This window comes from Onychomys torridus, chromosome 1 (assembly GCF_903995425.1).
Source record: "Onychomys torridus chromosome 1, mOncTor1.1, whole genome shotgun sequence".
NCBI lineage: Eukaryota > Metazoa > Chordata > Mammalia > Rodentia > Cricetidae > Onychomys > Onychomys torridus.
Genome location: NC_050443.1, coordinates 24,061,767 through 24,083,099, shown reverse-complemented (window position 1 = coordinate 24,083,099; position 21,333 = coordinate 24,061,767). Strand labels below are relative to the sequence as shown.

Genomic DNA, 21,333 nt, shown 5'->3' with positions numbered 1-21,333 from the left:
AGTTGAAAATAAAGTGGCACTTACTTACTCAGTCATCTTCCTGTGAGAATACACAAACTGAGGCACTGGGAAGGTGAAAATATAATGACCAACAAAGGTGATTGAAATGTACTCACTAAGCCTAAAGTGATCAGCAGCAGGGCTTTGGGTGTTTCTGTAGTCTATCAGAAAATAAACTGCACTAAATGTCCTGACCTCACTTTAGCTATGTCATCTAACTTTGTACCCCATCCCCTTCCTGTCTTCTGAGACAAGGTCTTCCTAAGTAGCCCAGGGTAACCTAAAACTTTGGAACCTCCCACATGCTGGTTCAGCAGGTATACACCAATGTGTCTAGGTTCATTTTCTTAGCAGCTGTTTCAGGATATGTTAAATTGTTTAAACAAACTTTCATATTTTCTTTAGATTTGGATAAGGGTGAAGAACATGAACTATAGTTCTGTAATGACCTTTAACTAGTCTGGAGAGGTGACACTAACGAAATTTCCTGGGTGTGGAACGGCTTCACTAGTACTGCCTACCACAGCTGATGACTCTAGTGTAAATAGACACCAGTGTAGGGCATTGTGGGAGAAGAGTCTCATGGAAGTCTAAGCTACATGGCAAGCTCTGGGCCAGCATGGGTTGCACTGTAAGACTGTCTCAAAAATCATGAAACCAAGAGAACTTGGTAGAGCCATTCTGAAAGGCAACTTCTAGCTTCTGTTACAAGATAGCAAAAAAACAGCTGCTTCAAAGATAGTATTATCTTTATTAAAAATTGATAGACATAGCAGCACTTACAAAACAAGAGTTCATGAAAGGCAGGACATGCTGTCAGCTGACAGTGGAAAAGGGTGGCCTAGCCCGGGTTGTGGGCTCTGCATCCCATGCTTGCTCACAACCACCTGTCCCACCCAATGCAACAGCAACCCAGAACACCCGAGCAGAGGCCAGCAAGACTGTGGCCTCCTTAATTTCAAGCTTTTGTCATGTGTGAAGAGTCCAGTGGGTCAAGTAGCACCCTCCTTTAGCAGCTTCTGGAGCACTCAGTGGTGTTCTGGAGGTGGCTGGTGTACTTGACCCTATTATTAAAACCCCTAGCATTCAATAAAAGCACTTCTGTCCAAGGCCATTTTGTAGACCCCTGCTTTGGAAGAAATGCACCTTTCTGCAGAGCATCTGCAGGGGCTCCCAACCTCCAAAGCAGCACAAGGAGCTCCAGGCAGCTGCTTCCACACCACTGTCTTTGGAGATGATGATAGGTTTGGTCATTCTGTCTCCTGTTCACTGCTCTGCTTCTTACTGCTCTGTGGGGGTGTCAGGACCCCACTGGGAGGAGGAGAAATCCTGTTTTGTTCTGACAATATGGCTTTCTTTGCTTGGGCTTTGTCCTACATGAAATAAAAGGAAAAGTTGTCATCAACATTTTAAAAAAGTGTTTCATTTGATGTACATTTTTAATATGCAGGTGAGTGGGAAAAATAACAAAAATAAAAGTAAAAACTAGTAAATCTAAAGTTAGGTATGGTGATAAACTTGTAATCCTACCACTTGGGAGCAGAGGCTGACGACTTTTGAGTTCTAGGTCAGCCTAGGCTGTCTAATAAGAAGACCCTGTCTCAACAAACAACCCCTTCCACTTAAAGTCTATGGTCTGCAGATACCCAGACACAGGATCTGTGGACCAGAAACATTCATAATGGAATTAGGAGAACTGGCCTTTCTGAGGTTCCTGGGGCCTGCCTGAAGAAAAGTGAGGTTGTTCAGGCAACAATGGTTAAGCACTTGTCTGATGGGAACAAGAGCATCACTGACCAGCAAATCCAAGCTGTTGGTATGGGTCTGGATGTTGTGGGAGGCTTCCATGGGAACTCCTCGGAAGTGCTTGAGCTTGGAACTTCCCATCTCCCGGATAACCATGGCAAATGGAACCATCCACTTGACACACTTCTCTACATCGCACCACTGATACCCTGCCAGTAGAGAAGTTAGAGGCTCAGTCTGTAGCTGACAACTGGTCTCTAGGTTGAAGAAACCTTGTCTGCAAACTCACAGGAAAAAACCAACATACCTGAAACCTTCTGCATCAGTTCCAACGAGGAGAAATGATACAAGGCAGAAGCAGCAAGGACACCATAAGGAAATTCTAAGCAGCCAACATCCAGGACACACAGATCTAAGAGCTAAGGGAAGACAGGAGTGCTAAGACAGATGCTACATGAAGCTTCTAAAAGCCCCTGGTGAGTTATGGTGCCCACCCCACCCCACCCCCCAGCCTCCACACACAGGATGGGGAAGCAGAAAGTCCACATACCTCTGCAATCTGCACAAAGACCTGCTGTGGGTATTGAGGCATCAGTACTTCACTTGTGTCATTGACATATGCTACTTGGACATAAACATTCAGCCAGGACACAATGGTCATAGGGCTTAAACGCCACTTAAGGGCCTAAAGGGAAAGATGATAGTTGTGAAAAGTTCCAAAAATGTAACTGTAGGCCCTGCCACGACATGTCATGTCTAGCTAGAGAAGAACCATTGGGTGCATCCACACATCCCATGGGAAAAGATAGATGTGTACACTTAGCTGATGTCTCTCTCTTCCACACATACACATAAAGAGAGAGAGAGGTATCAATGTGTAACCTGCCTGCATCATCATTAATTCCATGGTAAGAATTTCATCTCCAGAGCAAGCGCCGTCTGTAACATAAGCGAACTGGTGCAACTTTGGAGGGTAGATTTCCTAAAAGGGAACAGAAGGAAGGTGCTATTTAGAAGGAAACCATTCCTGGCAGCTTCAGATTAGGCCGTGCATCCAAAATTATTCTGGCATGCTGACACAGAAAGAGGATATATTAAAGGCTCAACACAGGTCCACTTCATCAACCCCAAACATATCAATTATAAAAAAGTGAAACTGCCGGGTGGTGGTGGCGGCAGCACATGTCTTTAATCCCAGCACTCAGGAGACAGAGCCAGGATCTCTGAGTTTGAGGCTAGCCTGTTCTACAGAGTGAGATCCAGGGCAGGCACCAAAACAGCACAAAACAATAATAAAGAATGTTAAGGAGTTGTTTACCTCAAGTTTAGAAGCAATAAATAAGGCTGAAATCCCAATAAGCTGTAAAAGCGTTTTTAAGATATTCTGTTGTGATGCCATGTAACGATCAAAGAAGTCCTGCGCCAAGTAGAACGTCTCCCTATGAAGCTTATAGACTTCGCACACCTGGAAGAGGGTCCCATGTTAGAAGAACTTCTTAGGGTACAGCAGAAGCAAACTTGCTGAGTTCTGACATAGTCAGAATGCTAACTGCTTTTCTGACTGAGAACACTGTGACCTACACAACAGTGAGAGGCAGTCAGACAGGCTCAGTCTGATTAAAGTGGCATTTTCATAGACCAATCCCCACCCTGCAAAGCCTACATTGCTCAAAGAATGCAACACCCTTTACAAGCTTCACTGTGACTCAGAGAAAGAACTAGTGTATTTCTTCACGGCTGAGCAGTACCAGTTACATTTCCTTTTTAAGACAGGGTCTCAGTTGGGGATTTAGCTCAGTGGTAGAGCAAGGCCCTGGGTTCGATCCTCAGTTTAAAAAAAAAAAAAAAGGCAGGGTCTCACTATGTAGCCCTGGCTTGAAATGGAACTCGAGCTTTAGACCAGGCTGGCCTGGAACTCAGAGGTCTACCTGCCTCTGCCTTCCAAATGCTGTGATTAAGACTGTGCCACCACATGTAGCAGCTTATATTTCCTTTTGCAGTGGTGGGGATAGAGTCGTAGGATTACAGGCTTGTACCATGATACATGGCTTATACAGTGTTTCCAGCCTGCACAACTCTGCACTCAAAGCATTTCTAGAAAATACTAGAAACAAGAAAGCAGATTTGGGGGCTGGAGAAACAGCTCAATGGCTAATAGCAATTGCGGGTTCTCCAGGACCCAGTGATTGGCTCACAACTGCCTATAACTCTAGCTGATATCCTTTTCTGACCACTGTGGGCACCCAAATACAAGTGGCACACACAGATAAGTCTTAAGTAAACAAAACAAAACCTGTGGTGGTATACATCTATAATCCTACTACTTGGGAGGTGGAGGTAGAAGTTTAAAGTTAACTTTTACTCCATAGCAAGTTCAAGGTCAGCCTGGGCTACACACACACACACACACACACACACACAGAGAGAGAGAGAGGGGGGGGGGAGGGAGGGGGAGGGAGGGAGAGAGAGAGAGAGTGATCGAGCCTGTCTAAAATAAAACTGAGACTCAAATTTAAGCAACTTGTCTGATTGAGGACCATGTCAGCAGAAAATGATTCTAAATCTGGTACCACCAGGATACATGTAAACTTTAGACACTGGCTTTCCAAAGGATAGATGGCCCCATTCATTCAAGTTACTTATACACTCCCTCTACATACTTCTGAAGGTGAACCTGCCAAGATGATTCTTCCACCTCTCAAAGAAAATGCCATTTCTTATTCACTGCAGGTACCTAGAAAGCTCCTTGAAGCCAAGCACATGAGTGATTCAAAGTTCATCCCCAGTAAGGAGTGTAGCACTAGTCAAATCTCACTGTCTGTTGGCAGTACTGGGGATTGAGCCTAGGGGCTCATGTGAGGCCAGTGCACCAACCACAGCCTTTACATTTCCTTTTTTTTTTTTCTTAAGATTTATTTATTTATTATGTATACAGCATGTATGACTACATACAGGCCAGAAGAGGGCACAAGATCTCATTACAGATGGTTGTGAGCCACCATGTGGTTGCTGGGAATTGAACTCAGTGCTCTTAACCTCTGAGTCATCTCTCCAGCCCCTAAATTTCCTTTTTTAAAAATGTGTTTAATGAGCCGGGCGTTGGTGGCGCATGCCTTTAATCCCAGCACTCAGGAGGCAGAGACAGGCGCATCTCTGTGAGTTTGAGGCCAGCCTGGTCTACAGAGTGAGTTCCAGGAAAGGCGCAAAGCTACACAGAGAAACCCTGTCTCGGAAAAACAAAAAAAACAAAAACAAAACAAACAAAAAGTGTTTAATGATTATCTTGTTAGTCATAACAAGGGCATTTTGTTTGTTTCTTGAGCTGCCTGAAATGGAACCTAAGTCCTGGAATATGTAGTCAAGCTCCACTCCAGCCTCATGTACCTGCTTATCGATCAACAACTACACAGAAGTAGAGAAATGATTCTCAGTACAATTAGAACAGACAGCCTGTTAAGAAATCCTTCTGAGAGCAGGACTGTAGTAGCACACACCTCTAATCCCAGCACTTGGGAGGCAGAGGCAGGTGGATCTCTGAGTTCAAGGCCAGCCTGGTCTACAGAGTGAGTTCCAGGACAGCCAGAGCAGTTACACAGAGAAATCCTGTCTTGAAAAACCAAAAAAAAAAAAAAAAAAAAACCCACAAAACTTTCTGGGAGGAAAGAATGGACCCAAGGAATTTAAAGTCACCTGTGAGAGCTGACTGATGCAGATAACCTGTTCATGTATGCCTACAATTAATGACTGACCACTGCATAGCTGATATGTACATTCTAGGAGACATCTTAGCACATATAGTTCATTTACACATATAATTTGTAAATATTAGTATCTACAATTTATTAGAAACCACAACCTTTGTAACTACTCACACTTAGTGAAAACAATGAAATGCCAACTTTAAAATGTCTAAGGGACAAAATGATTTCAGAAATTTCAAGAATTTAGAGAAAAAAAAAAATACCAGGCAGCTTCAGAGATGCAGAATGTGCCAATGCAATTGAGCATATGCAAAGAGTGCAGTAGCACAGAAAGATCTAGCAATTGTGGTACTCCAGTGTAAGACAAACTCACCTCCATTAGCCAATCCAGAAGAACTGCTCGCATCCTTGCCTGCAGGAGAGGATGGCGCTGCAGAAAGTGCTCATCTCTTAGGTAAATCTTTTCCTTGTTTAACATGATCCTCCAAACTTCTTCTCTATTGCCCCAGCTGTAAAAAAAAAAAAAAAAAAAAAAAAAAAACCCACAGAAACCTCAGATAAATGTCAGTCTGCAATGTGGACTAGAAAGACAAATGACATCTCAAAGCCATGGATCAAAGTCAACACCTACTTCAAGACTGGAAGTGGGGAGGCTCTGGGTGGTCTGATCTTCCGAGGCTGAAATGCAGTCTTGGGGTACTCAAGTTCATCATCCTCTTCTTTGTTAGGAGTGGGGATGAAAGAGCAGGGGTCCACAGATGCTGAATTATCATCCAAAGGCTGCCAATGAAACACATCGGCAATGTTGGATGCAAACCAGCACCTTGTCCATTCATTAACTGGCAGATTAGCTGGGCTTTGGCATACTAGCCTTTGTTAAGATGGAGACAGCGTGGATAAGCAAAAGCCACAGGCATGCCTCGAAGCTTCCATGTCACTTCTGTAACTAGTTTAGAACACATGGACATAAAATTAAGTATTTGGGTGGCCAGCTGGACACAAGAGAGGTCAACTTATATTACAAAAAAGACTGGCCATATATATCCAACAACAGGAACCTCTGGTTCTACATAACTCAAGACAAATCACTACTTCATCAGAACCAAATCAATCAAGTTGTGATCACGTGTCAAGTTAATGAGAACATAGAGATGATTTCATTTCCTAATAAAAAGCCCATATTTTGATTTTTAAGTTATAAAGCAGAGACCAGGGGTTGAAGAGATGGTTCAGAGGTTGAGAATTCTGGCTGCTCTTGCAGGGAACCTGCATTTGGTTCCCAGAACCACATAGTGTTTACAACTGTAACTCTCGTTCCAGAGGCTCCAGTGCCCTCTTCTGGCCTTCTCAGGCACCAGCTACACACGGTGGTATACAGACATAAGATACTGGCAATATATGCACACACATAAAAATAAATTAATCTTGAAAAAACAAAAACAAAACAAAACCACAAAAGTATTAAGCAGGTAATGAATCTGCTAGTGTGGAAGCCCCTTGAATCTAAGACTTGCATCATTTTATGTACTGATTCAATCATTTGTTGACAGGTTCTTGCCTATGTAGTCCAGGTTGGTCTCTAATTCATGATCTTCCTGCCTCATCTCTTAAATGCTGATTAGAAGAACATACCACCTACCTACCACCAACAAGGTACCTAATTTTAAGGAAAGGCCACTAATGTGGACAAGAAAACAGAACAGATAACTGAGATGTCTACCTGAATTGAATGCCTCTTGAAGCTTTTGCAGTAGCCAGGCCACTTTTGCAGGAAGACCAGATTTTGAATCAGTGGGAAGAGCAAAGCTGCATATAGCTCCTCTCTGCTCAGTGTAAAGAGAATCAGGCATACAAATTATCCACAACAGCTCCTGCCAGCTGTTCAAGAAAGGCAGCTTCCTTTCAGTTCTGGCTTTGCATGTTTGGTAGCATCACCAGCACTGACTCAAAAGGCTCACATTACCACTATAGGAAGTTGCTCTTCATTCAAGAATAAATCCTTCTGAAGGTAGAAATTAAGTGCCACCCTCCACAGCCTGATGGCTGGCACATCTGGGAACAGGTCTTTAGTAAACTTAGTAGTTTCCAACCTGCAGTTCATAGACAAATGGGCTCCCAAGTTGGCTTTAGAAGCCAGTGGATAAGGCAGAATAATTAAGTTTGTTTTTGAGTGTATATCAAGCTTCACTAGATGCCAGATCAGCCTAACTTTGAGATCAACTGCAACTATGGCTCACCACCTTTTATCCTACTGCATTTTTTCTTATGCAAAACAAGTGGGAAAGTAACTTTGACTAGTATTCAGCTTCAAATAAGAAAGCTATGTCTTGCCAAGCAGTGGTAGCACACACCTTAATCCTATCACTCAGGAGGCGGAGGCAGAGGCAGAGGCAGGCTGATCTCCATGAGTTCAAGACCAGTCTGGTATACAGAGTGAGTTCCAAGACAGCTAAGACTACACAGAGAAACCCTGTCTTGAAAAACCAAACCAAAACAAAACAAAAAAACAAAGGGGGGGAAAATGTTTTGCTGGGTGTGGTGCCTTTAATCTCTGCACTCTCGAGGCAGAGGCATGTAATCTATGAGTTCAAGGTCAGCCTGGTACAGAGTGAGCTCATCCAAGGCTACATAGTGGGACCCTGTCTCAAAAAATGGACAAGCGCCAGGAAGCGGTAGCACATGCCTTTAATCCCAGCACTTGGGAGGCAGAGGCAGGAGGATCTCCGTGAGTTCGAGGCCAGCCTGATCTACAAAGCAAGTTTCAGGAAAGGCACAAAACTACACAGAGAAACCCTTTCTCAAAGGGAAAAAAAAAAAAAAAAAAGGACATGCAAAATAGATTATAACAGCACATTCTTGTCATTAGAATAACTCAGGTGGTAGGGTACATATTTCTAATCCCAGCACTCTGGAGGCTGATGCAGGGGATCAGCAGGGGATCACTGAGTTTGAGGTCAGCCAGGGTCATATATAGGGACCCTTTTCAAAAGTAAAAATACTAGCTGAAGAATCAAAGATCGTTGTGGATGTTCAGTATCACTGAATTTAATATAACTATTCTCACTGGCCCAAAGTTGTTGGGCTGAACTTGACTCCACAGAAAAAGTCTATGCAATTAAAACACACACAAAATCCACAAAATTACCTATACCCCAAATTCTAACTTCATGAATCTTCACAGAAAAGGAAAAATACTGTACATCAACAGTTGTTTTAAGCTATCTACTCTACAAACTCATCTCTGGACAACCATGAAAAAATGCCTTCTCATAGGAAATGATGTGACAGTCAAACCGGACTCTTGCTAGTGCCTCATTCATGTGCTATAGCTATCATCTCCACAGTGCAGACAAGGAGCCAGTCCTTTCCTGGACACTCTAAGCACTGCTGTGGTTATTCCTGAGAGCAGAAGTGAGCCTGAATCTCCATAAAGCCAATATGGATGGCTTGGCTTCATTTTCATTTGGAAATGTCCATCGAAAACACAGCTGGCAACATGAACAATCTTGAATTCTCCAAAGCATGGTTTATCTTTAATAATAATAATAATAATACCCAGCTTGCTGAAGGTTTTCTTTAAGAGGAGAAAAAAGAATGTGGGGTGCATTTCCTTCCTTCAGGGGCTATTTTTTTTTCTAACAGGAAGAGAAACTGACCCCTTTTTAATGGCTAGTGGGGTCCTCCCAATGTTTCTATGGCAGGACATCGTTGCTTGGAAGACATTATTCAGAACCATCTGCCTCTCCCTGCTCTACAAGTCACTGTTAACCTCTTTGGGACAAGAGATGAGGTCAACAGAATACTGTTCCTGCTCAGCGTTATCTGTGATGAAGGCCGAAAGTCTCACCAGCCACTCTGAAGATAGGCTGTTTCCCCCATCGGAGCCATAACTATAGTCTCCAGCCCATTTCTGGAGGCAAAGAGATAATACAAGCTCTCTCTGCAAGGATCTGCTGATATTATACCATGCTGCATTTGAAAGATCTGGCAGGCACAGGAAGGACAGAAGAAAATGGAGCAGTCAGTGAAATACTGGTTGAGATATACATCATTACAGACCCTTGCTGAGGCCAGGCAAAGCCCAGACAGCAGTGATCAATGGAGTTAAGTGATGGTAGAACATTCTTAGCCATAAGAGGAGAAAAGTTTTAATTTTTGTTTTTCAACAGAATCTCACTATATGGTCTGGGCTGGCTAGAACTCACTGTATGGATCAGGCAGGCCTGGAACTCACACCACCTGTCTTTGTTTCCCTACTGTTGGGATTAGAGAACTGGACCATCATACTTGGCAAGAGGATTCAAGTCTGAAATCTGACCTAAAGAGGTGGAAGAAGTCCTTATTTGACACAATAAAAGCCACACATGCGGATGAGGGAGAAGTAGTTGGGAGTCCAAACCCCCAAGTCACTAGCCTTTGGCAATAAGGCTATAGGCCCAGCTCGGCTGGCTTGGAAAGGGCTCTGGGTTGCCTTCTGAGTCTCAGTTTCCTCCTGGGCTTAGAGAGGACCAAATTATATGATGCTCCCTCTGGTTCCTTCAGGTATCAGTCCCTGTAACCTCAGAGGTGCTACTCAAGAAACACAAGCCCTTCCTACAACCCCAGGCCCAACAGAAGCCAGGCCACATTGAGGCTCTGCGGTTCAGCCATGTGGCCTGCGGCTCTGGTTTGGGAAACTTGGAAGAAAGAAAACATGGGACTCAAGAGGCAGAACTTGTAGGCCAGCAGACCTACCTGACTGCTATCCTGGCTCTTCACAGTCTTGTCAGTCTTGGAAATTTCTTCATCTGGATCTTGCAAAAACTAACAAAAACAAAAAAATCCCAATCCACCAAGGGAACACACGGAGCAACCCAGAGACAAAAACAAGGAGAGAAAAGGGGGAAAAACTTTGTTAGGTTCTGAGTTACATTTAACTAAAAGGAAAACTCCCCGTCAACTAATTCTCTTCACTAGTAGGTAGGAAGACCCAAAACTGGTACCCAGGTAAGATGGAATGGTGGTGGGGGTCCTTCCCAACCTGTGTCCTTTGTACTCACAACGGCCACATTCGCCTTCCTTTTTCTGGTGCGGACCAAGAAGTCAGGGCCACCTTCTTCTTTCATGCTACTGTGGTCCTTCGCATTTCTGCAGAGGCATGATGTCATGGAGGTGCTGCTCCCCAAAATCTCAGGCCGCCCCTCCCCCACCGCTGCTCACCCTTCCCCTCCCGCAGCAGCGAGACCACTCACCTCTCCTTCCTTTCCCTTGGCATGGCGCAGAGCTTGAGTTCCGAACTCAGACCTGAGGGGGTAGGGGGGAAGGCCGGGGGACACCAAGCGGGCATCGTGTTGAGCACGGCCCTCAGAGGAGACCCAAGTCCGCTGTTCCGACCCCGGCACCCCTCCCCCCATCCCGCGCGGGAGGCGGCGGCGGGAGCCTCCCGGGCCCGGAGGCCGGCCGGGAAAATGGCCGATGGGCCCGGGCGGCTTGTCACCCGCGGGCGCCGCTGGCAGCCTGCGATCCCGGGTCCGAACCTGAGGCTGGCGGGGAGGCCTAGACGCCCTCCCAGAGGATCCCCGATCCATCACTGCCTTGGGGGCCGGGGCTGCCTGTGTCCCCTTCTACACCTCCCCCTAACCCGTTTCTCACAGCCACCCCGGCCAGGGCAACCCAAGCTGATACCTCAGGGGACCGGGCAACCCGGCCTCGCCCCACCCCCACCCGGGTCCGGTCCGGTCCGACCCGGTCCGGACGCTCGGGGGTCGCGGGAGTACCGAGAGTCTAGGTAGCCCGTACCCGAAGCTGTGTCCGCCGCAGACAGGCGCGCTCAAGCGGGACAGGAGGCAGACGACAGGCGGGAAGCAGGAGGCGGGAGGCGGGAGGCGGCGGCCGAGCGCGCGGCGCTGGCGGGATCCGCGCCTGCCCCCTACACCGCGCTGGCTGCCGAGCCGGCTGCTCCTGCGCCCGGCTTCGAGCGGGACATTTAAAAATCCCAGCGCGCGGCCGCGGCCCCGGCCCGCCCTCGAGCCCCGCCCCGCGGGCTGCGAGCCCTTCAGCGTCCGCCGCAGGCCGGGGGCCCGCCCCGTCACCGAGCGGACCAGCGAGGCGCTCTGACAGGGGCGTGGCCTGTGGGTAGGCGTAGGTTTGCTGTGGGCGTGGTCTTAGAAAGGGGGCGGGAGTAAATGTCAAGGCCTGCGCGCCAAAGGGGCGTGTTCTGGGCGTGGTGGGCGGGGCCCGCGCGGGGCGGGACGCGGGAGAGTCTGCTGGCGCGCGCGGCTGCGGGGCCGGCTGGCAGACGCGGGAGAATCTTGGCGCGAGCGCTCGAGGTGTTCCGAGCGTGCGGTGCCACGAGGAGCTGCACGGGCGGCGTGAGTGGAATGTCAGCTCTGCAGATCGCTATGATCCCCTGCCGGGTTTGGCGGGAGGGATGCACTAGAGGGCCGGGCGCAAAGAACCGCCATCCGCCAGTCTCCCGCGCGCGCGCGCACTGTCCCTCCAGGCGCGTCTTCCCCGCCCCTGAGACGCAGAGTTCCGGGCCCTGAGTCCGGGGCGTGGGTGTCTCCAAGGTCACAACAGCGCGTGGCACCTGGGACCATAACCAGGATTCAGATTGCTGGTGTGAGGTCTCCTGTGGACCAGAAAGTATAATCTGTCAATGCCTCTCGGTTCATTCATTCATTTAGCTATCCACGCACCTTCCTGTGCCTCTAGCACAAATTCGCCCTATCGGCATGCAGTCAGGCCTCTTTGACCCCTCTCCACATGAAATGAGGCAGTCTCCAGTCTAAAGCTACTCCAAGTGTTTTCATTAATCTCAGAATAAGCACACGCCTCACAACGTGAAGTGACCCTCACCATCTCAGACCTAACCTTCAGTCAGCCTTCCTCCGCCTGAGCTGCTGGATCCGGTGCCCTTTCTCACCCCAGGGCCTTGGAGCTTTCTGTACTCTGTCCTGACCCATACTGGCTGTTTCTGCTTCCGGGAAACTTGAAGGTCTTTGGTGACCACTTCATCTCAGCATACCTTTTCCCAGGACCTCCTCTCCAGTTCTGCTGTGGCAAAGCACGTTTCCCTGAGTCTCCTTTTTTCTTTTCTTTCTTTATTCCTTCCTTCCTTCCTTCCTTCCTTCCTTCCTTCCTTCCTTCCTTCCTTTCCTTCCCTTCCTTCCTTCCTTCCTTCCTTCCTTCCTTCCTTCCTTTTCTCTCTCTCTCTCTTTCTGGTTTGGTTTTTGGGTTTTTTTTTCGAGACAGGGTTTCTCTGTGTAACAGTCTTCGCTGTCCTAGAATTCTTTTTGTAGACCAAGCTGGCCTCGAACTCACGGAGATCCTCCTGCCTTTACCTCTCGAGTGCTGTGATTAAAGTCGTGTGCCACCACTGCCTGGCTTTCCCTGAGTCTCTTCACTGTTTTCTTGTTCCCTTCCTCTATCTTGTTCAGTGCTGGGCTCTGGACATAGTGTCTGGACCAAGAGGGACAATTCCCTCATGTTAAGAGAGTGGTACAGGGGTTGGGGATTTAGCTCAGCAGCCCTGGGTTCGGTCCTCAGCTCTGGGGGGGGGGGGGGGGGGGGGGGTGGGGAGAGTGGTACAAAAAAACCACGCTGACCCAGGTCTGTGGAACATACAGGATAGTGAGAGAGACATTTTGAACAATGGCCAGAGGCAAAGAAAGACCCTCTGGCTGGGCAGTGGTGGCACTCGCCTTTAATCCCAGCACTTGGGAGGCAGAGGCAGGCGGATCTCTGTGAGTTCCAGGTCAGCCTGGGCTACCAAGTGAGATCCAGGAAAGGCTCCAAAGCTACACCGAGAAACCCTGTCTCAGAGACACACAGAGAGAGACACACACACACAGAGAAAGACCTTCCCTACTCAACTTGTAGCATGTATAATAACAGGGTAAGCCTGTCTCCTCTCCCTCAGTGACAGTCTTCTGGAAGTCAAAGCAGGGTGTGCCCTTCCCACCTCCTGACTAGCACACTGGTGATGTCGAAGGCTGCTGAGATTATGTGGTCAGGATATCATATGCAAGTTGAGCCCAAGACCCTGTCTGTATTCTCCCAGCGCTGTTGGTAACTACAGCAGATGGTAAACTTATCAAGATGCAAGTGCTTTAAAGTTAAAGCCTATCCCCATGAATTTAACAACAATCCTTTCATGTTGGTTCCATAATGACCCTAGTTTACAGATCACAACTATCTACTGTCTACACTCACTGTGCCAACCAAGGGAAACAGATAAATCAGTACCAGGCCTGGCACACAGTAAATGCTCAATAAATGCTCTACTGTAACAGTGATAGAGCTTCTCTATGGTTCTATCAACAAAGAATGAGAGTTCCAGATACTTCATGTATCTAACAATAAAATAGATGAGTTAAAGACTACACAATAGCTGGGCGGTGGTAGTGCACGCCTTTAATTCCAGCACTCGGGAGGCAGAGGCAGGTGGATCTTTGTGAATTCGAGACCAGCCTAGTCTACGGAGCAAGATCCAGGAAAGGCACAAAGCTACACAGAGAAACCCTGTCTCAATAAAACAACAACAACAACAAAAAAGACTACACACTAAAAATCACAAATCGCTGACCCCTTACAGCAGCATACAAGAATCCCACACTCAAGAAGGCAAAACACAGGTTGGGCGTGAAAGCACATTCCTTTAATCCCAGCACTGGGGAGGTAGAGACAGAGGCAGGCAGATCTCTGTGAGTTTAAGGCCAGCCTGGTCTACAGAGCGAGTTCCAGGACAGCCAGGGCTACACAGAGAAACCCTGTCTCAAGGAGGAAAAAAGAATTTTTTGAGCCTAAACGGTGGCACACACATTTACTCTCAGCACTGGGGAGGCAGAAGCCAGCCTAGTCTAGAGAGTGAGCCTATCCTGAGCTATATTTTTTTTCTGTCTTAAGAAAACAAAAATTCGCCAGGCGGCGGTGGCATACACTTTTAATCCCAGTACTTGGGAAACAGAAGCAAGTGAACCTCTTTGAGTTCTGAGTTCGAGGCCAGCCTTTTTACAGAACGAGTTCCAGAAAAGCCAGGGCAACACAAAGAAACCCTGTCCCAATAAACAAACAAACAAATAAATAAAATAAGAAAAGGGGAAAAGGAAAGGTTGGTGGTAGAGTACTTGTGATTACAGGCACAGGCCCTGGGTTCAATTCTCAGCACCCCACAGTGGAGGAAAACAATGGCCATGGAGTAGTGAAAACAGGAGTTATATCTGCAGTAAAAAATAATAACCAGGGAAGGCCAGGGAAAGTTCTGGGTTCTGGACATGCTTTACCTCCTGACCTGAACTAACAAACAAAAACTGAAACAAAACAAAATTTGTTTCATCCTCTTAGCCCGGCACTCGCTATAGCTTAGCCCAACTTCCCTTTGAGTGCTCTGGACACTTACATGAACTCAGGGGGACACAGTGGTCTAATACAGGACTGTTTTTATTATTTGTGTGTGTGTGTGTGTGAATGTATGCCACGTTTGTGCTGAACAATGGGTTCATGTTTGCCTTGTGAAGTCAAGCAGTCTGCTATATAAGATCCAGTCAGCGACACCTATAAACCGTCAGTGAGTTTTAAATACAAGTAGTTGCGAGCCATTATGTGAGCAATGGGAATGAAACCAGTAGCCAGTACTCTGAACTGCTGAGGCTTCTCTCCAATCCCAGTAATTGTTTTTAAAAGATCAAAACCAAGAAAAGACAGATTTTAATTTCAGCTCATTTAGGAAGAGAGGCAGTCATGTGGATTGGCAGTTGCTATTCAGAGCAGTAATGACTGAGATGAGAAAATTTGGGGGGCTATAGCTTTAAATGGGGATGGATGCCTGGAGGGCTTTATGGAAGAAGAAATAGCCAATGAGTTGCCCACTGCTAGGAAAAGCTCTCCACTGATGTACCTGCACTCCACTGTTATCTGCAAATGGATGTGATTCTAACTGTCCAGCCTCCTAGAGTAACTGTGGGGATCAAGATATCCATGCCTGGGATTGGGGATTTAGCTCAGTGGTAGAGCACTTGCCTAGCAAGCGCAAGGCCCTGGGTTCGGTCTACTCGAGAGGTAGAGGCAGGAAGATCTCCGTGAGTTCGAGCCCAGCTTGATCTACAAAAAGAATTCTAGGACAGCCAAGACTGTTACACAGAGAAACCCTGTCTCAAAAAAAAAAAAAAAAAAAAAAAAAAAAAAAAAAAAAAAAAACCAAACCAGAAAGAAAGAGAGAGAGAGAGAGAGAGAGAGAAGGAAGGAAGGAAGGAAGGAAGGAAGGAAGGAAGGAAGGAAGGAAGGAAAAGAAAGAAAGAGAAAGAAAGAAAGAAAGAAAGAAAGAAAGAAAGAAAGAAAGAAAGAAAGAAAAAGAAAAAGATATCCATGCCTACCAAGTTCTTCCAACAGTGTCTGACATGATGGATGCCCAGATTATTCACAGGGCAAGTTGGAGGCTTTGGTTTAACTTCCTATGTGACCCAGGCCCTGATCATGGTGGAGAAGTAGACACAGGAGCCAAGGATATGAGGTTTACAGAAAAGGAAGACCAGAAAAATATGCTATTCTACATGGGGGCCTTGGACAGGCTTGAGAGATAAAACTTTTACCAGCTCCTAAAAGCCCCCACTACCCTACCCCACTCTCCCCTCCCCAGAGCCTCACAGTGGGGAGGCTACAGCGGTGGTCACAGCTATGTCCTAACTGTTGTTATATGCTGTTTTAAGTGGGAAGCTAGGATCAATGAAAAATACCAAGGAAAATTAAAATCACCCTTTCGGCCTTAGTGTAGCATAGAAGAGAGGTGACAGCTGATGCATATGGTTTCTGAGCCAAGCTCTGGTTTGCAAGGATCAAAGGCTAATTTGCAGATATTTCGAGAAGTGAGGGTATATAAGCTAGATGGGAGTTGAGGGGGCATATATGCAGCAATCACTTACTGCCTCAGCACAAGGGTGCTTTGTTCTGTATCCGAACTCCATATCCCCAGCTTTCAGTTAAATCTCCTCATTTTTGGGCTTTCTTAAGACAGACACAGCTGCAAAACAGAGGCGGGGCTTGAGGGAGAAGGCTCAGCTCTCACTTCTGGTCAGAGATCAACATTTTTCTCTAAGCACCACCCTCTGAGACACTTTGATGGGAGACAGGGCCTTGGCCAATCAGAGCACCACATTCCTGGTTGTGTGATTGGTTTATGCACAGGCCCATGGCCCAAGCCAAGCCAATGACATTCCTTAGGAGTTGCTAGGCTGAATGGAAGTGGGCTTGCAGCCACGAGGCCATCTTGCCACATAAGTTGACCTGCTTTGGAGGAAAACTCTTACTGGAGAGCAGAGCTGGGGGTGCTGGGAAGCAGGTTTCCGATTTGTTGAGTCCCTGTGTCCAATCAAGCTTAAGGCTGGATTAGTAGGAACTTCCTGGATGCTGGAACCAATCAATTATTTTCATGTATTGACTTAGCTAGTTGGGATTGGGTTTCTTATCGAATGCCACTGAAAATCATGGTTGTTATGAGTGAGGAATGGCCAGTGAGCCTCAGAGTCCTCAAGGCAGTGGTCCTCCCGAACAAAGTCTGCAAAGCCATAAACATTTTCCTCTGTGGGTGCCAGGCCAGTACATAACATCCCTCAGTCACTGTTATAGTCACATTGGAATCCACTTAAAATCAGCCTGGCAGCCAACAGAAGTCACACACACAGACAGGTGCTGGCAGCCCACTGAAAAATAGCAAAATTTTGAATTCCTATACGCATGAAGGTTTCTGAGTCATAGAACAATGGAATAATTTGGCCAAGCTGAGCCCACATCTGTGCACAACAACTGCAGGAAGCTCTCTGTGTAGAAAATTTCTTCTCTTCACATCTTTATTATTATTATTATTGTTGTTGTTGTTGTTATTGTTGTCACCATCATCATCATCATTTTACCTCATATCTTTATTCCTAATTTAGGGATCTACTTGGCCTCTTTGCGTGTCTGGCTTTGAAACCCCACCTAGAAAGGAATTCAAGCTGACTCAGAGCCTGGAGGGATGAGGGAGGATCGAGAGTGAAGGAAGAAAGCATGGAGGAGTGTGAGACTAGAAGCAGCCAGGCCTGTTCTTAAGTATCTCTAAAGCCCAGCCCAGACTCTGGAAACCTGGCTTTGCTGTGCAAAATAAGTGGATCCATGAATGGATAGAGGACAACAGGATGCACTTCAGAATGCCTTTCCAGGAGGTGATAGGAAGCCCAGGAAGGTTGGGTGTGTGGAGTGCAGCACCCAGCACATTCTTTTGCTGGTATTAGAGACACAAAGGCTAGTCCACATGTGAGGGCAGGGTTTCCTCCTCCCTCCTCCTCTGTTCTGGATTCCGAAGGCCTCTTCACCTTTGACCTCTCACTACAAATTACATTTCCTACTTCAGTCCCCGTGTTTGCAAAGGAAAACCTCCTGTCTCTGCCCTAAATGGAAAGCCAGCACCCCTAAACACAAGGGAAGGAAAGTATCAAGATGTTTATGACTAAAGTAGACACATCCAGGCAGAGCCTGCTGCCTGCCCCAGGCTGTTTAAAACAGGAGATGATTGTGAGATGTCACTTACACAAGTTTCCTGGGGTAGTCACATTCACAGGGACAGAAAGTTGAGTCCTGGCTGCCAGTGCCTGGGGAGAGAAGAGAAGAGAATCATTGTTTAATGAGGATCAAATTCCAGTAGGGCAAAATAAAAAGAGATGTGGATGGACAGAGATAATGACAGTTCAAGAATATGAAAGTCCTTAAGGCCACTGAACTGTACATTTAAAAACTGTGAGAGTGGTGCTGGAGAGATGGCTCAGTGGTTAAGATCCTCCTGAAAAGGATCTGAGTTCAATTCCCAACATCTACGTAGGGCAGCTTACAAAAGTTAAAACTCGAGCTACAGGGACACCAGATACCTCTGGCATCTGTGAGAACTGGCACTCACCTGAATATACCTCAACACAGACCTATACACATAATTAAAAATGTAAAAATATAGTTAAAAAAGGAAACAAAATTGTAGGCCAGGCATGGTTGCACAAATCCCAGTACTCATGAGGCAGAGATACACTGTCCAATGCGAGTTCAAGGCCAACCTGCTTTATAGACTGTTCCAGGCCAGCTAGGGATATATAGTGATATATATGTATATATAGACCCTGTTTTAAAATAGACAAACAAAATAGGAGGGGAGGGGGCAGGGCTCAGCAGCAGAGTGCTTGCTTAGCTGGGGTTCCATCCCTAACACCACAAGTGATCAACTACAAAGCACCCCCGAGCAAGCTGTAAAGTGAGCTTGTATGTCTACCACCTCAGCACTCAGGAGTCTGAAACAGGAGAGTCATGAGTTCAAGGCTGGCCTGAGTTGCATATTGAGACCCTGTCTTAAAATGAAACAAATCAAACACCACAAAAACCAGTTATTCTGGATCTAAGAGAGGAAAGGACCAATGGTGGGTGGCGGTTCCAGAGGCAGTGTGTGAATCTGAATGAAGGCACTGGAGGAGGTGAATGCTTGACCCACCCGGGCTACATAGTGACACCCCATTAACAAAACAAAATACATGATGTTAGAGAGATAGTTCAATGGTTAAGAGCAATTGCTGCTTTTGCAGAGGACTTGGGTTTGGTTCCCAGAACTCTATCAGGTGACTCATGCCATCTGTAACTACAGTTCCAGGGGAATCTTGACACCTTCTTTTCATCTCCATGGGCATGCACACAGTGCAAAGACATACATGCTGGAAAACACTCAAACATACAAAATAAATAAATAAATAAAGGGCTGGAGAAATGGCTTGGTGATTAAGAGCATTCATTGCTCTTTCAGAGGACCCAGGTTTGATTCTCAGAACCCGCATGACATCTCATAACCATCTGTAATTCTGATTGTAGGTGATCTGACACCCTCTTCTGGCTTCCTCAGACACTGCACTCACAGTGTACAGACACTCATGCAGGCAAAACACCAAACACATAAAATTTTAAAATATTTTTTAAGTCCTTAGGAAAGAAACTTGAGAAAATTCACTCAGCCCCTCTGCCATGTGAGAACAGAGGAAGAAGACAGGTCCATGGACCAGGAAGTGAGCCCTCTTTGGACAAGGCATTCATGGGCATTTTTATTGTGGCTTCCCAACTTCTAGACCTGTGAAAAACAAGGCTTCTGCTGTTCAGAGCCACTTGGCTTATCTTTTGTTAAAGCAGCCTGGACAAACTTAGACATTCATGGTGCCTCCACCTCAGCGGCTGAAATGGGTCTTTTCAGCCCTCTCTTGATCTCTTTCCTAACCCTTGGTTGATATTTTACATTCCCCTGATCTTCCTTCTTTTTAAATTTTTTTTTTAATTTTTATGTTATTTTAAGCCAGGTGGTGGTGGCACACACCTTTAATCCCAGCACTTGGGAGGCAGAGACAGGTGGATCTCTGTGAGTTTGAGGCCAGCCTGGTCTACAGAGTGAGTTTCAGGACAGCCAGGGTTACATAGAAAAACCCTGTTTAAAAAAAAAAAAAAATGTTATTTTGACAGAGTCTCATTATGTAGCCTCCTTTAACCCAAGATCCTCTTGCTTCATTCTCCCCAATGCTAACTTTTGGCGTATATGCCACCACATCCAGCGCTCTCTCGCGCTCTCTCTCTCTTTCTCTCTCTCTCTCTTGAAGACTGTATTTTTCTGTGTAGCTCTGGCTGTTCTGGAACTTGATATGTAGCCCATTAATTCCCTCCACAGGAGCTCCTGATGCCCCAACCCCTGCCTCAGCCATGCCCTCTACACATCTCCATTTGCCTCTAAGCAAATCCAACATAAGATGCCCAATGATGAGTGATCTCCCTACCCTGTCCCTACTCCCTCATCCATATCCAGGGAAATCCCTGTGGCCACCTGCTCAAAGCCCAAACCTGACATTTAGCCTTGGTTTTCCCCCCCCCCCCCCCTACACGGCATACATCAGTATGCCCCAATGGCTCTCAGCCTCCCAAATATTTCTAGTCTGTTAGCTTTTCTCTTTCTTTGCTGCCGTCATAGACCAAAGCCACAGTCCACTGACTGGAAGGCCACATTGTCTTCCTGCTTTCATGGCCATCTCTACCACCTGCTGCATTGCCTGTTACCCAGCATTTAGGATCATTCTTTTCGGAAGTAACCCACACTAGATCTGCCCCTCTGAAAATTGAAGGATAGCTTCCAGCTGCTTTAGAGCAGTCACGTCCCTCCCTGGGGAAGCAGGCCTGACAGGCAGAGCCCTCTCCTCCCAGCATCCCTCTGTTCCTTCTCTGGCTGGCTCCCTGCCCCTTTCTCAAGCCTGTAGCCACCTGGAGGGTTCACACCTGTTCTTTTACCCTTCTAGCCCTCCTTGCCTTCTCAGAGACTGGCCCCTTCTGATGGGGACCGTTCATTCTTGGCAACATTTTCTGAAATTGTCTGTCTCTATCTCAGGCTGTCATTTTTTTTTCTCACCTGTCACCCATGTCCTTGCAACATCTTACTTTTTTAATTATAAAAATATTCCAAAACGCAGGATAGAGAGAAGACAGTGTGATGAGCCCTCATGGCCTTCCTTACCCCATATCCATAGTAATTAAAATTTTGCTTGTCTGCTGGGCCTGGTGGCTCATGTCTTTGATACTAGCACCCAGGAGGCAGAGACAGGTGGATTTTTTCAAGTTTGAGGCCAGCCTGGTCTACTTTATCAGTTCTGGGACAACCAGAGCTACATAGTGAGACCCTGTTTTGAAACAAAACAACAGCAACAAAAAAATTGCTTGTCAGGGTTGGGGATTTAGCTCAGTGGTAGAGCGCTTGCCTAGCAAGCTAAAGGCCCTGGTTCCAGTCCTCAGCTCTGGGGGAAAAAAAAAAAATTGCTTGTCTATCTCACTGAGTGCCCAACCCCTTGGGTGAAGTTTTTTAAGGCAAATTCCAAAC

General features: G+C 46.6%; 1 protein-coding gene across 1 annotated transcript; it reads right to left on the bottom strand.

Annotated features, from left to right (window-relative positions):
• Positions 1 to 731: 731 nt before the first annotated feature.
• On the bottom strand, positions 732 to 11,536 carry Ccne1 (cyclin E1). Its single transcript, XM_036176003.1, has 12 exons — positions 11,226 to 11,536; positions 10,679 to 10,730; positions 10,487 to 10,574; positions 10,182 to 10,250; positions 6,079 to 6,227; positions 5,821 to 5,956; positions 3,065 to 3,211; positions 2,633 to 2,728; positions 2,297 to 2,431; positions 2,054 to 2,165; positions 1,798 to 1,955; positions 732 to 1,373 (listed from the first exon to the last, which is right to left on the bottom strand). The coding sequence occupies exons 2-12, from the start codon at positions 10,699 to 10,701 to the stop codon at positions 1,251 to 1,253; spliced, it is 1,236 nt and encodes a 411-aa protein (XP_036031896.1). The 5' UTR covers positions 10,702 to 10,730; positions 11,226 to 11,536; the 3' UTR covers positions 732 to 1,250.
• Positions 11,537 to 21,333: the final 9,797 nt, after the last annotated feature.